Source organism: Corvus hawaiiensis, chromosome 15 (genome assembly GCF_020740725.1).
Source record: "Corvus hawaiiensis isolate bCorHaw1 chromosome 15, bCorHaw1.pri.cur, whole genome shotgun sequence".
Classification (NCBI taxonomy): Eukaryota; Metazoa; Chordata; class Aves; order Passeriformes; family Corvidae; genus Corvus; species Corvus hawaiiensis.
In genome coordinates this window covers 5764809-5787092 of record NC_063227.1, presented here as the reverse complement: position 1 = coordinate 5787092, position 22284 = coordinate 5764809, and the positions used below count along the sequence as shown (strand labels likewise).

Below are 22284 nucleotides of genomic sequence, written 5' to 3'. Positions count from 1 at the left end.
GCAGAGAAGAAGGGAAAAATCGGAGTCCCAGGAAAACAAAGTTCAACTCTCTGGAGGACAAGGAGCTGAAAAACCTGGCCGAAAGCTGGCTGGAAAGAAAGCAAGCCGGGTGCTTCCTCCTGCTCCCGCCTCTGCTGAACACAGAGAGCATCTCTATCTTTGTGTCCTTGAAAACAAAATGTTTTAAAGAGTTTTGTTGGGTTTTTTCTCTCCCCCCTCTCATTTTAAAGGCATAGAACAGCGATATGGGATACACATCATAAAGTCACCCCAAGACACAGCCCCACACCACCTCCTGTGAAGAGAATTAACTCTACCCCAGCCAAAACCTGCACAGAGGGCAATCCCCATGGGTACCTGCAGCAGTGGAAAATTTCCAAGGGATGTTTTCAGAGTTCAGAGGGAAGGGAGGTGCCTCTGCAATTCTAGTTTAGGTTGCCCGAGTCCCAAAAAGGGGTGGGATTTAAAGCACTCTTAACAATGCCCTGTTACACAGACTTGGATGTCTTTTTGCTGGTGGGTGTCAGTTTTCCTCTTTTTCTTCAGGGTGCCTGAATTCCCTGCTCACTTTGCACAGGTTTGACACGGGGTGCTGGTTCCCACGTGCGCAGTTGGTGTTGTGAGGTTCAGAGTTGTGCTGTGTATTCCTTTTGGATCTAGTCCCTGGACACTCTGGCCATGCTCTCCTCTGCAGTGGTGGGTGGGGTTTCCAGAGCAGCTGCTTTTAAGGGATTTTCACGAGCTGACTCACAGGCAAGTGGCAGGAGGGACAGTGGCATTGCCAGCGATTCTCCTGGTGTGTGCATTCCGTCCAGAGTGCTATAAACAAAGAGACAAAAGAGACCTAAAATATTGAGATTTCAGACTTGCCAGTTGTTCCTGTGCCCAGTATGATACTTGTGCACAAGCCTAGTGCTCAGAAAGCTGGCAAAACTCTCCTGGCAAGGATGTGCTCTGGTCTGCGAGAGCTTTCCAGGACTTTTCCTGGCAGAGGAGTACCCTGCAGAGGAGACTGGTCAGTGAGCTGGCCTGGCAAAGAATTGTTCTTGCAAAACAGAGGCAACAATTTCACAGGACGGTAGTGTGCTCTAGCGTGGGTTATTTAGTGGGAATGATTAGAAGGATGGCATTATCAGCAGCTAGGAATTCACAGGAGAAGAGTGGTGTTTAATGGGACAGCTGGAAAACCACAGGGCAGGTTAAGCAAATTAATTTGATATCTATGTTTGGTGAGTTCAGGTGAGCCCTTCCATGACAGGAGTGTGTGGTTTTTCACCAGCTCTGCTGCTCTGGGGCTGCACTTGCCTTCTCCTGCATGATGTGAATCAATAAGGCTTTTGCAGTGCCTCTCATTAATCCTCTTCCTTTCAGCAAGTCTGAGTCTCCATCCTGTGCAGTCAGAGGTGAGCTGGAGAAGTTGGATTACTGGGGATCTTCATTTGCTGACTTGTTTTCAAAGCACCCCTGGCTTTTGAATTTCAGGAACAACATAATGAAATAGAAGCTCTAATTGGGTTCAGCAGCAAGAGTCTTAATAAATGACCTTTTAAATCTTGTTTTGATTTTATTCAGGTGTGGTAGTGTCTCATTAATAATGATCCTGCAATAGGTCTCTCATTACATCCTATTTAATTAACAAAAAGGCTCTAAGATGTATTGGATGTTTTCAAGATGAAAATGGGAGTTTTTAATAGATTCCCTGATCAAGAAATACTGTTCTGCATACATGATGGTGCCCTGGAAAAATATCACTTAACAGCCATAGATAAAGTACTGTTCTGAGACAAGCAAAACTCACTTCCTCCCTCACCGCTTTCAGGCTAAAAGCCACTTGCTTGTGATGATTTTGCCTTAAGGGAGATGTTTAATTTCCTCTTACAGGAAGGGGAGGCTGCTTAGGAAAGGTTTCATTTGTTGTGTATTTATTATATATCCAATTTTTTGTTTAAAAGGCATCATACGTGAGGCAAAAGAAAGACCATTACTTTGCTGATGGACAAAGGAAAAAGGACTGGCATAACAAAGAAGCCATAAGGAGGGACTCTGAGCGTGTGGGTATGTGAGATTGCTATAAAAATGTTTTAATACAGATTGTAACTTAGTTTGATTTTATTTGGTAGGCTGAGTGTAGAACAGCGTGTTTAACTTCAGAGTCAAGGTGATGTTCTTGGCATGATGCAGCATTAACGCCAATTCATCTGTTAATCTTTTACCTGTGTTAATCCCAATTTAATTCCTTTTTCCCCAACTGCATGATAACCATTCTGAGGTGAAAATGTATCAGTTAAATCTCGGTGCTTTCATGACAGGTGGAAAATTGATTTTTTTAAAAAAATCCCCCCAAAAAGTGCATGTGTACCTCTCCCAAAAATGGGAGATCCAGAAAGGAAGAATAAGAAAACCATTCTGGACTATAACATTCATGAAAGTCCATTCTGTAGTTCTGGGGTTTGTCTTGCATTGCAAATAAGGGCCCATTTTGAATATCACAGCTTTACACTGGCATGTTTGCAAGGGCTCTGCCCTTCAGTGCAAGAGCTGAGGTTGTAAATGCACAAATCCATCTGTGCTGAGAATTCCAACAGTGCTCAGATATTCAAACCGTATGGATTCTTCCCACTGTGAAACAAAAGGCATTCTGTAGATCCTCCATAGCATTGCCAAAACCCCTTCATCTGTTTCTGATGTTAGAAGGAAGACTTTTACCTTTGATTTGCACAGCTGAGTGGTTTGTAGCAAAACTGCTTATCAGATAAAATTGTTAAATTGGCGTGGTTGACTCGGTGCTAAATATGACACAGAGCACAAAACTAATAAAGTAATGTTCAAAGGACTATAAGATGCTCTTTTTTTGCTATATGGATTAGTTTCTGGCCGTTAAGCACTAATTAGCAGTAATGATCTGTATTTACTTTCTGTCTATGCACAGGAAATGGAGAACAGGGAAAACCTTACCCAATGACTGATGCAGAGCGAGTGGACCAGGCATACAGGGAAAATGGCTTTAATATCTTTGTGAGTGATAAAATTTCTCTGAATCGTTCCCTTCCAGACATCAGGCATCCAAAGTGAGTATACAGTTGCATTTCTACGAGTGAAGGTTTGCAAGCCCTAAATTACCACATCAACAGGAATGTGTTCTTTTTTATTCTGGACTCTTGTACCTTTGCTCATCAAATAGAATCCTTGCACTGCTGGGTCCTGGTATTTCCTTAATAAAGGATGGTGTCTAGTAAATTCAGTGGGAAATAGAAGAGATCGAATCTGGGGAAAAAAATCATTTTTTGATTTCAAAAGACTTAAAATTACCACAGACTTGCAACCCTGCTTAGAAAAGACCTTGAAAGTAACCCAGAGGTTCCAGTTCTTATGTTGGCCACTAGCTGGAAATGACAATGGAATGCTCAGGAGCAGAAGATGTGAGTAGTTTCACTCAGCTATGTTTGAAGAGCTTTATCAGGTTTATGGATTATTTTTGTGGACATCTTCCTCATAAAAACAGCCTCATCAGGGCTTACAAGTAGAAATGAGTTCCAACTGAATGCTGATTTTAGAGTTCATCTGGTTTTGGACATTATGATGTAGGATGGCATTGAACTGGATTTTGGTAAAGCCAGAAGTTTTTCACTAGCAAAAGTGCTTCAGTTAGGACTTAACCCTTGTTTATACAAAACTGGGAGGTTTTTAAATACTGTTTGTGTGGTTCTTAATCTGAAAGCATTGTTAGACATTTGAATCCAAGCTTCTTTTGTGTAAAGCTGTGTTTATTACAATTTAGTAAATCTGAATTCAACATCTGCTTTATTCATGAGATACAAGTTCCAGAAGTCAGGTTTTATAATTTGTGAACTGCACAATTGAGATATTACCTCTTCAGCTGTCACAGCAAACTAATCAAATACACTGGCTTGACACCCTTTCTCAATATATACACATAAAACAAAGTAGTGAGTGTAGCTCCATAAATATTTTAGGCGTGCAGCTGAAATGTTTAAACATAGAGATAAATCAGGTAACCGAAGATGTTTGTGGATCAGCCCATGCTCAAGTTCTAGGAAATACAGTTTGAGTTTACTAATCTAAATTCCACCTGTCCTCCATTTACAGGGGCTGTCTTGGGCTCTGAGAACTTAAACATCAGACAATGTCAGTATTTCGTTATCTGAGGATTTAATGTGTTACCTCACATGCCTCAGTATTTCCTGAAATTGCCAACTCAGTGTTAATTCTGCTATTTAAACTTCTTTAAAAAGTGAAACTTCTAACTCCAGCCCCAGTTAAAACTAGTAAGTGAAGTGTCTGGGACACCAACAACTTAAGCTGTGATTAATGGTGCTGCTGCAGTGGTTTGCTTGTTGCTTGACACATCCTTTCCCCCAGCATAGCAAGCTGTAATTGTGGGGGCCTCGAGGAGAGGATAAACACCGTGTGCCTCATGGGTGCTGGGATTAGCTGGGCAGGGAGCAGGGTTACCCATAGTGGGGGTGTGCACTAAAGGAATTCACCACTGGAAAGGTCTGCTGTGCATTCGCTGGGCCCAGTAAAAAAGCTATACATGAAATGGTATGGTTTGTGTTACTTGAGAGGTTGATGAGGGCAGTTTATAACAACGTTAGGCTGAGACCTAGTCATAAAGTCACAAGTCCATAAAGAGTATTCCAGAAGGAAGGGAGCTGTGGTTTAGAGCCTCTTACATCCAGTGAGGTAATAGAGGCTTTGGAGAAGTGCCCGCAGACAGCAGGGAGTGTGAGGAGAAGGTGTACTGGGCAAAAATGCATCATCTGCCTTGCCCTAAGCTTTGGAGCCACAGCTGGGCTTCTCCCCAACAGCTGCCCTGGGTGGAGAAGGACAAAGAAGCAGCTGATGTGTGAGCTGATGTGTGGACTTCAATATACAAATAGTGTGTCACCTCTGCTTTCTGTTAATTGTGGGACTCGAGGAGCTGGGGCACAGCATGTACTGGATCTGCCTGGTGCACAGATACAATTGTTTGTTTCAACAGTCATGTCTTCCCCTGGTAACATTTTTCTTTAAGTGCCTCTAGGGCTTTTAATATTAAACACTAATTTTGCAGGTCTTGTAAAGCAATTGTAGATACAGTAGCTGGAGGGAAGCAATTTCTCTCCACACTTAATGGTTAAACTTAATAGCTAAAGTTTCCCACTTGTTAAAGTTAGTCAGAAAATGAGAATTCCAGTTTAAGAAGAGTTAGAAAAGATTCAAGAGCTCTTGGTTCATACTGGAACAGGACTGTAGCTAGTAGCTGTTGGAAGAAGGTTAGGATGGCAATGCCAAGGGCCGGATGAAAGCAGTCCCTGCAGCTTCAGTTTGCATCTTGCATCTGTGCATTGCAGCCACAGCCTGCAGGCTCTTGGCAGCACCCCAGGACAATTCACTACACCCAGAATAAGTTACTGTCCTCTCACACAGGCACCAGAGTAACTTCCTGTAGGCACAGATGTATTGAACTTGTGTAACATAGGTGTGTCCTTCTCCATGCCCTGGGAAAGGTCCAGAACAAAGCTGCCGCTGCCGGAGCCGCTTTCATTCCCGTCTGCCCTTTCGGGAGCCAGGGGAAGGAATTACTGCCTGTGTGCATGGAACTGTGCACGGAGTGACTGCCTCCTGGGGGCCTGGCAGAGCACAGCCTGCACAGCAGCCTGGGGGCTGTGCAAGGGGCAGGGAGCAGCGTGGGACCTCCCTCCCCTGCTCCTGGGCACAGGGCAGCTTGTCCTGCTGGCACTGTCATTGTACCCTCCACACACCTCCATTCACACAGCCACCACTGGTTTGCTCTGGACACAGGGGCCTCCAGGAATGGAAGAGATTTTTGATCCCTTCTGAAGAGCTACTGGGTGTTTTTTAACTGCATTGGGTCACTGTGTGGTCTTAGAGGTTACCTGTTTAACAAGCTTTGAAATCCACTTATGGCCACACCTGCAGGAAAGTAAACACTGCACTTCATACTACAGAATTTTCTTTTTTAAACTACTTTGAAACCAACCCTACAAGGCAAGAAGTCGTTACCCGTATTTCAAAATTAAGAAAATTAATGCACTTTGCATCATTTTGAGGAGTAAAGAATGAACTAAGTTGCTTGCTGGTAATTAATATTGAAGCGCTGGTGTGTTCTGGCAGCACCTTTTGACTTGCTCTGTCTGTGTCCAGCTGCAAGAACAAGCTGTACCTGGAGAAGCTCCCAAACACCAGTGTGATAATTCCCTTCCACAACGAAGGATGGTCCTCCCTGCTCCGGACAGTGCACAGCGTCCTGAACCGCTCCCCTCCCGAGCTGGTGGCAGAGATCGTGCTGGTGGATGACTTCAGTGACAGAGGTAGGATGGTTTGTGTGTGACATCCCCACCGTATCTCCCTACCTAAGGGATCAATACACTTGCAAATACATGTATTTGCATGAGGTTTTTTGCTTGCCAGCAGCAGAGCTCAGGGGAATCTTGTTTTAGTACATCGGAAAGCAAAAAACCTCGTGTTCCATATTCAGGATGTGCTGGTTTAGCTGCTGCTGACATGGACTGTCCTGCCTTCTGGGCAATGTGAAAAGCCAGGGAAGCTGGTTTTAATATTCAGATAAGGGGCTGAGTAGCCCTTAACATAAAATGTTAAATGTTGACTCTTGAAATAACCAAAAAAAGCCAAGAGAGAGGAATAGCTCACTCCTTACATTCTGCTTGCTTTTTTTTCCGCCCCCCCCCGGACACAGAACATATAAAAGAATCCTTGATAAAAGGTTTCCACATGGGTCTGTCTATGATTTGGCTTGCCTTTCTCATGAATTTTTTTGCTTCTGGAAAGTAAATGTGCAGCATACAAACCCTTGCTCTCTCTTGCTGGGAACTTCCCTCCTTATTTTGTTCTGCACTGCCCAGAGTAGTCCCTTTGGGCTGGGTTGAAGTGCTCTATGCAGAGGTGTGGAGTCACTGGCACCTCCCATCACCACTAATGGAGCAACCACTTGTCATTGCAGCAGCAATGTGTGCGCATAGTTGCTGAGATCTTTTTCTCTGAACCATTTAAATGGTGCCTGATGCAAATTTAGCTGTGCTTTGTCTTGTGTTTTGCACCCTTGCTGTGGTAGAAAAGGCAAGTGAAGGAGGAATGAATGCCCCATCATGTGGACGTTGCATAGCTGGAGAGATCCCATGGAAAATCCTCTGACTGGGGTTGAAGAGGGCACAGTGACTTTGAGGGGTTATGGTCAGATGTAGCAGCTGTATTTTCTCCTTTAAAGTTATTAAGACTATTTAGCTTTATGAGCTGTGGAGTTCAAGCCACTGATACTACTCAAGTGAGGCAAAAGAGTTTCTCTACAGATACTAAAGGATACATCTCCAGAAACCTGACATATGGGAAGCCCCTAAATGAGCTTGGAAACAAGCTTGTGAATATTTAGTGTTCTGTCCTATACTGGCTTCCAAATAGGCACTACCAACAGCTGTAGTACTTGCTCTAAAGTTCTTCTCTCATTAGTTTGCAAGCAAGGCATGCTACTTTGGAGAAATCAATGTTACATGAAATAAGTATTTCTTTAGAGGATTTTCAGGCTAAGGCGAGGAGAAGGAAAACCCACCCTCCTGACAAGGTCTTTTTATTGCTACTCTAGAAGTCTAGAAGCAAATTAGACAAGCTCATGCTGCAAGCACAAGTGAATTGTGCAAATGGGTTCCTTTTCAGAGAAGTAAAGTCATGAATTCTGGTTTCCTGTGGATCTGTTTTCCTTGTTCTTTAGATGTGCCCTGACCAAGTGAAAGAGAGCCCTCCTGGCTCCTCCCCTGCTTCTCAGTCTGTACCTGTGCTGTTTGTCCAGCTTGCTCTTCTCTGTTCCACCTGCCTCTGATAAGACACAAACTCTTCTCCCTTGGTCATCCATCTTCCATAAAAAGGTTGCAAGATGTAGCTGAGATTCATTTGTGTGCAGCATCTATTTATAAATAGATATAAAAGACTCCAGATGCTGGACAGTGAGCTGAATTGTCAAGGGAAGAGAATAGCACTCATGCAAAGAGAGTGTTAATAAAAACTGGTGTGGGGGTTCTCTTTGTTTGGGGGGGGGATTTTTCTTGGTTGGGTTTTTTTTAAACCAGAATTTTCCTGCCAGCACAGCTGATTTCTGCACACTGGGACAATTACTGGTTAGGATGAAACATCTTTCCTTCAGTGCTGTCAGTTCTGTATCTGCACTTTTCTTCCTTAACCACACTGGGGTTGGCTTCCACATCCCTCAATGGGCTTAAATAGATCCTTACTCTTAGGGGGCTCTTAAGTGCTGATCACATGATCTTGATTTGAAAGGCTGATGGTTACAAATTTCTGGTTGTAACTTATCCATTGCTTAAAAAAACAAAAAACAAATAAACAAACCAAAAAGCCTAAAACCTAAACAACAAACACTTCAACCCAGTAACTGAGAATTGATAGTTTAATGCATCAAATTGAAATGCAGGAAGGAGTGGAAGTTCCAGGAAAACTTCTACTTGACGTGTTGTATGTTTGAAAAGGGCACATTCTTGGGTTTGGACTGTTAGGGCAACTGCTGCATTATTTTCTGTTTCTTATGATTAAATTGGGCAGGTAATAAGAACTCTGTGTCCAAGCTGATGATCATCACAGCTGTGCCACAGAACTGGAGAGCAGTAAAAAGAATGAGAAGAAATGTCTTGATTTTTTTCTGCAAATCATAAATGATTGGTCCTCTGCATTGTCTGCAAAGTATTCTGTATTGTCTGCAAGAATTCTGTGCTTCTGTTTGAAATAATAGTTCCCCAAATTTGTAGCAGCATCTTTCTTTTAAAGTTATAGAATCACTATTGGATATAGTGACAGTAGAGGCCACGTTTGAGATCAGAGGGGCATTGTATGAACAGTAAATGTCATTTCCTTCCCTGAAGAGATCAGTAAATAGTTGCCATAAACCTTTTCCAGTGAAAAGCCAAAGATGGAAAGGATAATCACTCAATAAAAAATCTATTATTCATTTTTTTTATCGAGAGGTTACTCTGACAGGATAAAACATAGGATATCTCTGCTGTACCTCATGCTGGCTTTTCACTCGAGGGTTGTCTAAACAGACCTGTAGAATTTTAATAACTCTTTAAAGCATAATCTTCAGTACCTTGACCTTCCCTGGCAAGGAGACTGTCTCTCTTGGCAGTATTTCTTGTGTGCTGACCTGTGCTGGGGTTAAATGTGCTAGGGTTTGCCAGCTGCCCTTGAGGTGCTGCTAGGGTTTCTTTCTTGTTCTGCTGTTTCACTGGTTTCTGACGATGGGGATATTGGTGCTGATCCATCAGTCTCTTTCATCCCTGTGTCTCACACATGGAGAATCTTTGCTGCTCATGAAGTAAAGAGGACTTTGGTAATAATAGAAATAGTAAGTGTGGAAACCTGGCTACTGCAGACAGTGTTTTTCCTGACAGATGTTATTTTCATATGTTTTTCATCTGGTTTTAAGCTTGAGAGTAAGGAATTTTTGGTGTGTCTACGAAGAGGGCTGAGAAGTTGGCTAACAGAGTGACAGGAGAGTGAAGACAGATTTCTGGGTTAGCTGGTGGCGGCTGTGGTCTGCAGCAAACCTGAGGGGCAGCTGTGGCTGTGTGTTACTGGAGCTCCTGGACAGATGAATCATCATCTGGAAGTGTCAGCAGCCATTTATTGCTTAATTTGTTTGAAAGAGACAACTCTGTGACCTTTAGCAATAAACATTTTTCATCCAAAAAATGCTGTCCTGATGACAGCAAATCTTAACAGGGAGCAGCAAAAGCTTTACGAGTCATGTTTTTTAAATGTTTCCTTTGCTTTGTACTTGGAAAGTCAAAATGTGCTGGAACAACTTGCTGTCTGGATTTGGGGGGGGTTTTTTGTATGCCTGCAGTATAATGCAAATGGTCCAAATCTAAAAAAAGGCTAGAGCCTTACCTCACCCAGATTGTGTGCTGGATGCCATGTCAGCCAGATTGCTGTGGGAAAGGCTGCCTGTCAGAGGGGTCAGTCGGTGTGGTGGTTCCATCCCCTTTGCCTTGAGGTGCAGACCATGTTGTCACCTTCCTGAATCTTCCTCTGTGGGGATTCCCTTGGTAGGCTGGGTTGGCTTAAAAGGAGCTCCTTTCCATCACGTGCCATTAGTCACAGGAGTAAATACTGCAGGGCTGTTTTTTACTTTCTCTATCAATAGTCTCTGTTATCAGTGTAGCATTGCATTAAGACTGCTGTAATGCTTTTTTCCCCACAAACTTGGTTGAGATATCTGATGTAAGAACTTTCTTCCCAGTTCAAAACACTTGCAGAGGTTTTCTGTACAGAAGAATATAGGTTATATTGGAGAGGGAGACACCAATTCAGCAAACTGTTGTTGGAGAATAAGAATTAACCTGCCTAGCACTGGCTGCTTCTTCCTGCATGGTACAGAGAGCTGCTAGAGAGCCACAGACTGACCTCCACGGGTTTGATGAACCTCAGCTATTGCAGGGTGCTCCAAAATAATGCCTGTGCTTCTGGATAAGCAGAAATTGGAATGCAACCCATGTGAATTACCACTCTAGAATTCCTGACCATAAAAACTCCTAGCTGTGGCAGTCCTGTGTGGATTAGTGGCTTCACTTTTAATTTCTATAGCTATTCTTTAGGTCTGATCTCAGTTAAATTAAGCCTTTTCATATGCTGGCTTGCAGGGTACTAATTACATCCCTCTGAGCTTGTGTTACCAGAATGGCCCCAAGTAAACTAAAATGTTTTTTCATGTTTATCAGTTTTCTCCTGGGTACTGTCATGTGAAATTTGTTTGCTTTTTGAATATCTAATTACCATGCTGCTGAGTGGGAGTTTGGTTCTACTCTATCACAGAAATGGGAGGAGGAGAAGACAAGTGGAATTGCAGGCCAGTTTGTAACACTGCAGGTTTTTCTGTCAGCTCTGATGGCATTTTATTATTGATAGCAGGCAACGAGTAACAGGCAGGCAGTTCATGGTTCTTCAGGGTCTGCTTCAGTCCCTGGGCCTGCAGCCTGAATTGCTGTGATGAGAAATGGAGCTGTTCAGCTCTAGTGTCTGTCTTGTACGAAATGAATTGTTGGTCTCCACCTAATTCTTGTAGCTTGTGGGCACCTCTGCTGTAAAAGCTGTCTCTGTGTCCACATGAACAGATTGTCTCGGTTTTGAAAGACGGGTGTCTGCTAAGGAAGGCAGAGGCCCCCCTTGAAGTGGCAGATATAACCCCTTTTCCCTCCAAGTTATTATATTTTGAAATCAAGAGCCTTTAGGCGAAGATATGGGAAATAGGAATAACAGTTCTTTACTCTATATATATATGTATATAACCAGTCAAACAAAACAACAACAACTCTGGCAGTAACAGCAATCACAAACCCAGTGCCAGCCTTCTCGGCTGTCAGGCCCTTTCCCCTCGGGTGCAGTTCCGCTCGCAGCCGGCAGGGGCGCTGGCGGCTCCCGGTGAGCAGGGCAGGTGCGATGGTTCCCCCGCGGCTGCAGGGGGCGCTCCGGAGCGAGCTCGGGAAACCCGCGGCACTGGTGCCCTGGGATCCCGGGAAGGATGGAACAAAGGCTTCACAAACCGCTGGGCAGCTGATCCCGGGCTCTCAGGAACAGCAGGCTGAAACGGCAGGGACGAACGGCAAATCCCGGGTGGCAGACGAGATGTATCCAGATGGGAAAAAAAAACCACGGAGGCCCAGGCAGGCAGGGCGAGCAGGGCTACAGCGTAGCGAAAACTCGAAGCAGCAGCGGAGCAGGGCAGCCACAGCTCGGTCTCCAGCAGGGCAGGGAAAGCGGCTTTTGGGGTCCCGGCGTTGCTTCCAGCAGGAAGAAAGAACGGCCAAAAAGAAAGAAGCAGCAGCTCCTTTCTCTGCAGCTTCTCTCTCCGGACGCTCAGAGCGAACTGCCCCCACACCCAAGTGTAGACAAAGGAGTAGCCAGGCCCGCCCCACTCCCCTTTTTGTCTTTCTTAAGTACAGCTATTTGTCCCCTAGCAACATGCATATGGGAGAAAATTCCTTTAACAGGAAAACCTAAGACTAAACTAAAACCCCAACACAGATGTAAAGCTGTCCTCTATCTCTCACTAATAAATGATCAGCCTTAAGCCGGAGGAACAAAGGATGGCACATTCCTTTGCAGGATGCTTGTCAGAATGTTCTTTGCTTTTCACCTGGCACATACTTGGTAGCCCAGCAGTGTAACGTCAAATACTCCTGGTGAAAGGCAGAAGGCTAACTCTTCGTTTTGGAGGAGAGGTCTCTTACAGGTGCAGAATTACAAATAGTTGAGTTTGGAAAGTACATCTGGAGATCATCTAACTCAGCCCCTCTGCTCAGCTACAGCAGCTTTCTCCAGATCTTATTTATTCACTCAAAATTGGAAAATCTCCAAGGATGGAGACTCCATAATGTCTCTGGGGAACCTGTTCTGCTGTTCAGTCACACTGTCAGTGACCTAGTTTAAAAAAAAAGTAATTAAAAAATTACCTTACGCTTAAACAGCATTTCCCGTGCTTCAGTTTATGCTCAAGGACTCCCAGGTCCTTTTCTGCAGAGCTCCTATAACTTATCTAGGAAACACCTGTAAAAGAATACCTCTAAAACAAACTAATTGTTTGCATTTATGTGCTTCTGGAACAAACTGATATCATGGATTTTTCAGCCTTTCCCTTAATGTCAGACATGGTAGGATTTTTACCTTTTCACCCTTTGCAGCAATGGAAATTTAAAAATTCTTCAAGACATTTGAAACTGCTGAATGTCATTTAAAAGGAACATCTTGTGGTGTACTTGGGGCTGGCTGTGTGCACACAGGAAAGGGTACACACCACAAGGGGTTTATCTTATTTTATGTCTGAGCTTGACAGAAATCAGTGATTGTGGCTAAGTGCTTAGATTTCACATAAAACTCACGTTTCAGCATTCAATTATTTGCATATTGAGTGACAGCCTGTTCTTACTTGTTTTTAAGATTACTTTGGTATAAATGACAGTGTTTTAGAACAAATGTTGTCCCTTGTTGAAGAAGAGAACTGCAGCATCAGTCATCTCCAAAGCATGAGTTACATGCAAAGCACTGTGTTGGTACAATAATAAAGCTGGATGTGGCAGCACTGAAAATGCTGCAGTCTCCAAACATCAGGGTTGTTCTGGAAGTCTTAACCCACCTGGGCCCTCTGCCTTACAGTGTTGCATGTTTGTATGGTGGCAAGATGCAAAAACTGAGCATCTTTGTCAGAGTAACCAGTCAAAATCTGCACCTGTCACTGGGAGGCAACAACAGCTTTCAGCCCAGGTATTTGAATATATTTAACCCAATATGACAATAACATTTGCAAAGTGAACCTTCTGGCTTTTACATTAAGCACGGTCTGGTTTAGGGAGTGGTTATCCAGAAGGCTGTGTAAATGCATCCTTGGCTGCTGTGCATTTCAAGGAGACAATTTTGTTCTGAGGAATGTGTATGGGAACTCATTTTCCCATGGGTGGTTGTTATGGAGGTTATGGATTTCAGTTTCATCTTCCAAGACTACCCAGTTGCCTTGAACCTCATCTTAATTTGTGAAAACTTTTTTTAGGATTCTGTTCTATTTATTTGTTCAACCATTTAAAATTTTTTCTTACTCCTTCCCCACTTTCACTCCCTTTTTCCGTAGCTGTGTGTGCTCAGCAGGATTTGTGCACTCAGACTTGGAGCTGCTCTTTGGTGTTTGGGAGGCAGCGAAGCACCGTGAGCCTGGAGTGTGGTGTGTGGCCACTGCTCATCTTTGAAAGGCAGCAAGGGGCTTTCAGGCCTTGCAATAGAGGAGTCCAAGGAGTGTTTTCCCCAGGCAGTGTCATCTCAGCCCTGGGTTTTGACCAGCATCGTTTGCCCTCTCCCCTCACGCGCTGTTGTGCCATCGCACTGCCCTGGAGTTGCCCTGGATAGTTACACATTCTTGGAGCCCATCCTTTCCCAAATCTGAGAGGAGACAATCAAATCCTGTTTTTTCCCTTGACAGATAAGTCCCTGTGACATTTTAAACCTCTCTTTATATTGCAGTACAAGTACAAGTAATTCTGGAGGTACAGGATAATCTGAATGGAAAACCAAATGTGAGTGAGGCAACTTGGCTGAACCATGAGCAGCATAATTTGGTCTGGAGGGCAGAAGTCACTAAGTAGTGTAGTGAGGGAGAAGGCAAGGGGTGATTCATGGTCATTTGGTGCAGCAGCAGGTATACAACAAAATCAGCTCTGTTCCATTAACCACATCTGCCAGGCCTTAATTGAAAGAAATCATGTTCTTAGTATCTGAAATAGAAAAAGGTTTACTACTGGAATTCTTTTTGATCTTTAAATGGAACAGTAACGGATTTATGCAGCTAAAGAGATTATCTTTTCATCTTTAGGCACATGCACTGTAAAAGTAATTTTTTTTTCCTCTTAAATGCACTAAAGTGCATCTGGTTAGTACATCTCAGAATATGGAGTGACTGTGCTTAGGACAAAGTGATGACAGCCTTTCTTGCTGAATTATCAATACATTTATCTTAAACCTTTTTACAGTAAAGTATGGAGAAAAGAAGAAAAAGCTTCTTTTGGGCCAACTGCTTTTCCACAACCTTTTTGTAAGTGTTGCTTTCAAGCTCTCTTGTAGAAGTTGTGGTAGCTGTTGTCCCAAACAACTAATAAAAAGATTATTTTTGTAAATTAAGTCAGAATAAAGAGGGTATTTCCTTGTCTTCAGAATTCATTGGAGACCATCTCAGGTCTGTTGAGACTCATAAATAATTTCTTTGAAGTAATAGTCAGTGAGACAGATCTCCCTTTGGGTAAGTGGGAGAAGGTTGGTTCTTCTAGGTGGAGAGATGTGAAGTTTCTTCTCCAGACTGCAGCGTGACTCCCAGGTAGCCCAGCAGAGCAGGGATGTGGGTGTAGGAGTGAATTTGTGAACTCACCAACAGTCTTTTCCATAGTGGGCACCAAGGGGAGCAATAAAATAAAAGCTGGTGCAGATGTCCCATTTTAGTTTATGAGAAGAGAATAATTTGTTATTCTCCCTTTCTGGCAGTGTCTTGTGGGTGTGGGATACTTTAGATAACAGTGACAGAGTCTGCTTTGGATCAGAGTGAGATGTGGATGAGATTCAGTTTTATGTTTTCCCTTTTTTGAGTATTCATTTTTAATGTGTCTTTAATGTCTGTACTCATGTATTGCCTTCCTAAAAGGATGTCTAAAACCTGCACTGTTCATTAGGCAATGGCTGGGGAGCATTAAAAGCTTATTCTCTGGTGTTTTAAGAGGCATGAGCGCCTGTTGTAGTTGTTTACTACAGGTTTGTTTGTGACAGCCTAAATTAACTAACCAGTTTACTTTTCATCATCTTGTATTTATTTGTCTAAGATTGGTTGCTGCGGGTGAAAGATTATTCTAGAAGGGAGAGGAGGTGGCTTTAAAAGGTCGAGTTTACTGTGACCTCTTTCTCAGCTAATTATTGTGTAGTGAAGGATGTCTGGCAGTCTAAAGTTTAAAAATAAATAAATAATTCAGAAGCAGAGTTTCCATTACAGCTCATTAAGTAAATCTCAGTGCATTGCTTGCTACTAAGAAACCCTACACATGCAGCTTCTGTTAGAGGAACTTTGCAGGAAAACAGCTTTAATTTTATTCTACTCACCTTGAAGTACATGTCCTCATCTGCTAGGAGTCAAAAATCTAGATATCTGCCAGCTGCAGTGCAAATCAGCATTTTAATGCTTTCAGCTGCTTCTCTGTAGAAGTTAATTTGAAATGTGATTCAAGCACCCTCTGCCCATATATGATACCTATTACTGGTAATCATAGTTTCTGCTATTTAAACCTGCATTTGGGGTGGTGTTAACAAAGGAGCTGTTCCACACAGGGACTTTGATAAAGGTGGAAACTTCCTCATTTTGAGAAAATTGGAAGCTAAATGCTGCTTCAACTGAAAAATAAAAGTGGATAAACCAAACCACATTCCTTTTCTAGTTTTAATTGTAGTGATATTTTCTTAGTAGAGAGATGCACACCATTCTCTCAGTGTAGCATCAGTTCCTGAGGACCTCTGTTGCCTGTTACCCACAACAGGGATGCACTCGTGAACACAGTAGATTAACTGTGCTGAGCATGGGGAAGCCAAAGCTCCAGATTTAAATGCAGGTACCTTCAGCTGTCAGTCCTGCCCTGTCATCCAGATAAATTGAATGTGTTACTTGAGAATGGTATTGCCCACAAGATGGCTTAGTTTTGGTATCAGTACAGCTGTGAGCAGGCCTGGATTTGTGCTTCAGGATTTAATAGATTTTTTTGACCTTTTTAGCAGATGTCACTGACTTACTGTGATAGCTGCATTTCTCATGAGAAAAGTAAACCAGTGTTGGGAACTGATGGTGAAGAGGTCTAGAAGAAGAGTAAAGTGTGAGCTTATAAAATATACTTCTGGCGTAGCAGATTTTGTTACTGCAAGTCAATCGTGTGTGTTCTCCCTGCAGCTGTATTGGTAACTTTTTCATTTGCCAGATACATTGTTTTCTGTTCTCTGACGCAGACTACAAGACAAAACTCCTTCTGCTTTGTCATTCATGGATATTAATGTTTGAGCATCATTGTAGGATTGAAGGATTATCAGTTAATTTTCCAATATTCCAATTTGGCTGCAATGCCAAAGCAAAAACTTTGTAGTTCCCTGTTATTAATTTTAGGCTTCATAGTTGTTCTTCCACACTTAGACACTTGAGATCAGAGCCCGTGGGATCTGAAGGGGTGCATTCCTACCAAATCAAAGCCATTTTCAAGTGGGTTACATCTTGGGCCTAACAGACTGTTCTCTAACAAGACAAAAGTCTGGAGCAGATTTCTCTGTCAATCCTTGTGCTCTTTCTGGAGTATTTCGTTTTTTGATGGTTTGCACAGAGCAAATACTTTTAGGCCAAGAAGTTCTTTGCCTCTATCAGCACTATTCATGTACAAAGATAACTCTCTGAGGACTGGTTTGTTTTGGCATCTTCTTTTCTTTTTTTCCCCAGCAAAACTCAGTGACTTTTAAGGCTTTAATCTTGCAGCTTTGATATGATCCAAAATGTTTCAGTAAGAACTGCCTTAACACTTCATTTGCCCACATCTCTTCAAATGATGGCAAGTTCTGCCTTGCTGTTGGTCGTAGGCTTTAGGTTCATGTCATGATACACCGTGCAGAGCGTCACTGGCAGCAGTGGCTGTATCCTGACACAGAGATCCTGGGCACCGAGTAGGCTTTGGAACAAACTTCTGAGATGCTTTTGCACCCCTGCTTGTCTCTCCAGTGCCCAGAAAGCAGTTGATGGTGTAGGTTCAAGGCAATTAAAGATTTTTGGAGTGTGGGCATTCCCTTGGTTAAATAGCTGGATAGTCAAAGCTACTGGTGTGGCCTTAAGATGAGCGCAGAGATTCCTTGGGCTGAAGGCAGTATTTGGGACAGTAATGCCCTTCCTTGCCAGTCACCATGGCTACATCAAACTTGAGCTGAATATTAAGTGTACTGCAAGGAATTCACCCCTGTTTTGCAGCTACAAAGGCTGCGTAGGCCAAAACCTGCAGCTCTCCAGTGTGTGCGTGCCAGCACAGCAGCTCTGAGGTTAAAAGCAATCAACAGGAAATGACTGAGAGTCACAAAATACCCTCTTTAGATGAGATGTAGTCAACAGAAGAGGGAAAAACCTAAGTGGGTGCTTTAATCTTAATACATATTTAATGAAATGGAAAGGGAGAAGAGTAAGCTAATGAGAATGACTTGACTGTTTCCCCTGGGAGAGATGGGTTCTGGCAGAGGGGGAAAAACTGATCTTGTGGGTTGGCCAGGAGATCAGTGTACAGGATGATCTGTACTCCACAGGTTGGCTGCACTGCTCCTGAGGAACAAAAAGTGTTTAAACTTTTACAGCATGAAGGAAAGATAAGTAAATGGATTTTTCTGGATTCCCTCAGAAAGAAGCAGTTGGAATAGACTCCTTTACAAATCAAACCTTCCTGAGAGATTGAGAGGTTGTGCTGTAACTAAGATGATTACTCCCAGTGTATTTCCCTGCTTGGAAATGCAACCTACTAAACTTTCCTTGGGGTCTGGGTGTATTTAGATGCTAATGCCAATAAGTGTGAATTTTTCCATTTTAAAATCAGACCTTTGTCTCTGCATTCAGTACTAGTATCTCCTGAAGGATACCTGAGCAGGGTTGGGATGAGAAAGTTCCCTTTGCAAGCTGAAGAAGTAGGATGGTACAAGCAGGACAGCAGTTCATGCACCTGTGTTTATCACAGCACAGGCTCACACCAGTGGTCTTTGCCCCACTGACTCACAATCTGGCTTATTTCTTGGGCTCCACACTTCCACTTCTGTGCACTTTATTGTACCTAAAACAGAAGCTTGGGTTTAAACCATTTAGAAAGAGGACAAAACCAGTAAGGTTTTCAGCAAACCCTTTTAATCTTTGTTGAAGTCCAAACAATGCTGTATTATCAAGTTGGGTACACATTCAGCTATTGTCCCATGCACAGAAACCCTTTCGCCCCTGAGATTTTGTTTGTAAAGTTGTGCTGAGACCCAGCACTGATGCAGAATGGGCAGTGGAAACTGGGCCCCCTTCCCTTTCGGAGTCCACCCCAGAACTGTAATCAGTGAAGCAACAAATATTAATTCTCTCCCTTCCCAGACCTTTTCCTCTTTGTAAGATAGATTCAGCTTGGAAAGCTATGATCAGCCTAATCAATTTTCTATTACTGAGACTGGTGCTCATAGTACCATTTGTTAAATCAATTTATTATCCTCCCAACCAACTTCAGTGATCAGAGCGTGAAAACATTGAAAGAAAATTAAAACTAGTGGAAGTGCTGCCTGTTTGGATAACAGCACATTTTGCTGTTTCAAAGGATTACTCATCTGCACCAAAGTTAATTTCAATGATTTAGAATCTTCTATTTCAGGGAGGCCTGGCTTGCACATTGTGATGGATTCAGGAAGAAGTATAATTCGTTCTTAAATTGTTAAACAGCACGTTAGGGCCAAGTATCCAAGTAAAAATGAATGGATTCATTTGTAATCCTAAACAAGCGTGTCTTAAACAAGCATGTCTGCGTGTGGGAGGGTAGGGATGGCAGGCTGGGGTAACCTGTAAACAAATGCCAGATGCACAGTAGCACTTCAGGCTTTGGTGTTGGAAAGTAGCCAAAATAACCTGCAGAGAAGGGAAACGGTCCTTTTCTGCCTAAAATGGAATTCTGCAGATCCTCCAGTCCTGTCCTCCCATGCCCTTCAGTGGGAGGGGGAAGTTCCCTGGATTTTCAGAGTGCAGTGGCTCTCCCATCTTCTTATCTCTAAGCTTCTGAGTGTAAACTAAAGCAAAGCACCTCAGCAAGTGCCACAATCCTGTAGGGCAGAGGGACCTTTGGAAGGTGTCTGGGAATGTTTCTGATTTCTGCTGTGCTGTTCCTTCTGGATTGGGTTGATGATACACATATGGCAGGGGCACTGGAGCTGCAGATGTGCTGTACAGGGTAAAATTCGGAAACCAAAGCTGATGGTATCATATGAACCATGAAATGTTGCACTGGCGGGACAGGGGAAGTATTTCACTCATAGTTCTTTCTCAGGACATAAATCTCTATAATAATAGTTTCAAGTCATGGCTGGTACTTAAAATTAGTTGGTTTTTTTTTTTTATATGGCAAATATTGGTACTTTCTTCCCTGCCAAATACTGCAGAGCTGTTACAGGGATTATAAGCCATTAAAAGAAAAACAAAAAAGAGGTCCTTGGACTCTTCTGTCTTCCTCTGGGTTCTGTATATGCTTGGTTTTGAATTTCTTATATGCCTGTTCAGGTGGCAGAGTGCAATGTTGGAATGAAAAGTCAGCTGGATATGAGGAATTGCAGTCTTGGAAAGTCCTTGCCACGCTGCCACCAGACTAGTGGCATCTGAGGGCAGCTCTGCTTGGATGAGGCCAGTAGGAAGAAATACAGTAAGACCACCACGGAAATTTAACCTAGGGGAAAAAAATGCCTTATTTTGGAAAGTTTTGGGCTGTTTCTGTAAAGCAGGCTGCCTGTTGAAGCTTTTCTGCTCTTCACACAGCTTTATTTACAGCTCAAAGTAAAGAAAGTGGCAGTTCTTGACTGGGACTGTTAATGTATACACTGTACATCACGTTTATTGCAAAGTGTGTTAGCAAACTACCAGCCTAGTTTTTAATCTGCAGATAATCTTACTCTCATTTATATTTTTGGGCTGTGTTACTTTCTTTGCCCAGCATAGGCACAGCCATTGGAATCCATCCAGTTCACCTAACAACTTTCATTAAAGAAAATAGCCCTTGTAATAAAAATTACTCAGTGTGACAAGATTGTATAATGTATTTTTTTAAAGCTTCATAAAATTTTGTAGCGGTTAATGCCACTTGTTTGGGGTTTTTTTAATTTTCTTTTAAAAGAAAAAAATCTGGCTTAATTGGGACAATATTTGAAATAGAATTAAATAACTATTTTCTGTCCGGGTGCATAGAAGCCAGGCTGTGTGGCAGGAATAGCACAAGGATAAGGAAATAAGAAATCTCCTTGAAAAGCACATTTTACTGACTTTTGTGTCTTGTGAGGTTGCTAAGAAATCTGAGATTCTTCAGTTAAGGAAAGCAGATGCAATAAACTCTGCCCACTTACAGTTCACAATAGGGAAGTCTTAATCTTACAAAATGCAGAGATCAAACATGGATTTTTCTGCAGCAGTTGGGAGGAGCAGCTTACCTGAGCATCATCCCTCTGGCTGCAGGACAGCCCTCAGCAGGTGTGTCCCCTGCAGCAGTGCTGAGGGAGCACTTGCAGCTTTTCCTTGTTTTCCCAGCCATCAGGGACATGATTCCTGATGTGTGAGGCACTTCTTACCAGTGCAGTGAGCAGCAGGCTCCTCACTGCAAGCATGGAATGCTTTGGTATTTTCCTACTATGGAAGTGTAGTAAAGAAGTGCTGAAGAACCAAACCCAGCTTTAGGGAATGCAGTGAGAAGTCAGTGGATTGGGCTCTCTGCTGTCTCTTTGCAGAGCACTTGCCTGAGAAAACTTCATGGCTCCAATACCATCCTTTCTCCTGTTGCACAATAAAAATGGGGAAATCTCAGGTTTTAGCTGCTTGTTCATCCATACATCCAAATCACCCTGTCCTCAGTCAGTGTAGCAGAGCGGCCATCATTATCACAACCGATATGGTCAAGTTCGGTGACTCTGTGTTCACCTTCTGGGGTGTGTGTGAGAGCAGATCCCAGGACAATCTCGTGTTTGGTAGCAGGCTGAGTGTGCCATGCTCTTACCCCTGGAGGAGTCACTTCAGCTGCCTTCAGGTCTCACAACAAATGAAATGGCACCACAGACCAGAACGGTTCAGAAAGGCAGATGATGCTAAAATGGAAATAATGAGCGCACACGTGGAAGACAAACCTCTGGGATCTTTCAGAGTCTCATTTTCTCATTTTAATCAAAGAGCTGAAGAAAGTCTCACTATATTTTCCATCGGTTTGGAGCTTTGGATTTTTTAAGACTTCCCACTGCTTTTTAGGTTTGGCTTGGATAATGTAAGTATTGTGGGGTCTGATCTTCAAAGTGTCTTCTGCTATTACCAATCTCTGGCTATTGTTAGGAAAATCAGACTGAGAGTGTCTGTGTGATGGTTCCCTCCTTTATTATAACGAGCACCAGCAACCACTCCCATGTTTATCTTGTCTTGGGCACACTAAGTGAGGTCTGCATCCTGGTTTGGGTTTAGCTGATTTATGCTTGAAGTGAGGATTGTTTGTTCTCTGCAATGAAACAATCTTTTGTGACAGACTAACAATGGCAAGGGATGAGCTCTGATGTTAAACAGTGGTAGCTTTTCTTTTCTTTCCTTTCTTTTTTTTTTTTCCTTCTCTTCTCGTTTTAAGTCTACCCACTGCCTCAGGAGGAAGGCAGCTGCACTAATAATATGCCTAGTCTCTGTGGAAGGCCCTTATTTGAAAAATCTGTAATTGAGTGGACAAAATTTCTGGTTGCTTGAGAGAATCTATTCAGAGGAGACCTGAAAAGGATGAGGGAAAAGCACACTAGACATCAAGAAGTCCTAAGGGCTCTATTGAGCAGGGAAACCTATGTAGATATTGTGGGACAATTACACTTGTCAGGCAAAACACGAAAAAGGATCTGTGAAAAAAAATTCCTGGGGAATGTTAAACAAAGCTTTGAACAGGGCAAAGAGCTTGCTGGGAATACCTCAAAAGCAAG

The 22284-nt window shown here is 42.9% G+C and overlaps 1 protein-coding gene across 1 annotated transcript in view; it reads left to right on the top strand.

The window, feature by feature from the left end:
• The window catches only part of GALNT10 (polypeptide N-acetylgalactosaminyltransferase 10), an 83382-nt gene that overhangs the window by 36788 nt on the left and 24310 nt on the right, over positions 1–22284 (top strand). Inside the window, exons 2-4 of the mRNA XM_048319801.1 lie at positions 1953–2055; positions 2930–3068; positions 6169–6335. Of these exons, the coding sequence (XP_048175758.1) occupies positions 1953–2055; positions 2930–3068; positions 6169–6335 (409 nt within the window). The remainder of the gene's footprint in view (positions 1–1952; positions 2056–2929; positions 3069–6168; positions 6336–22284) is intronic.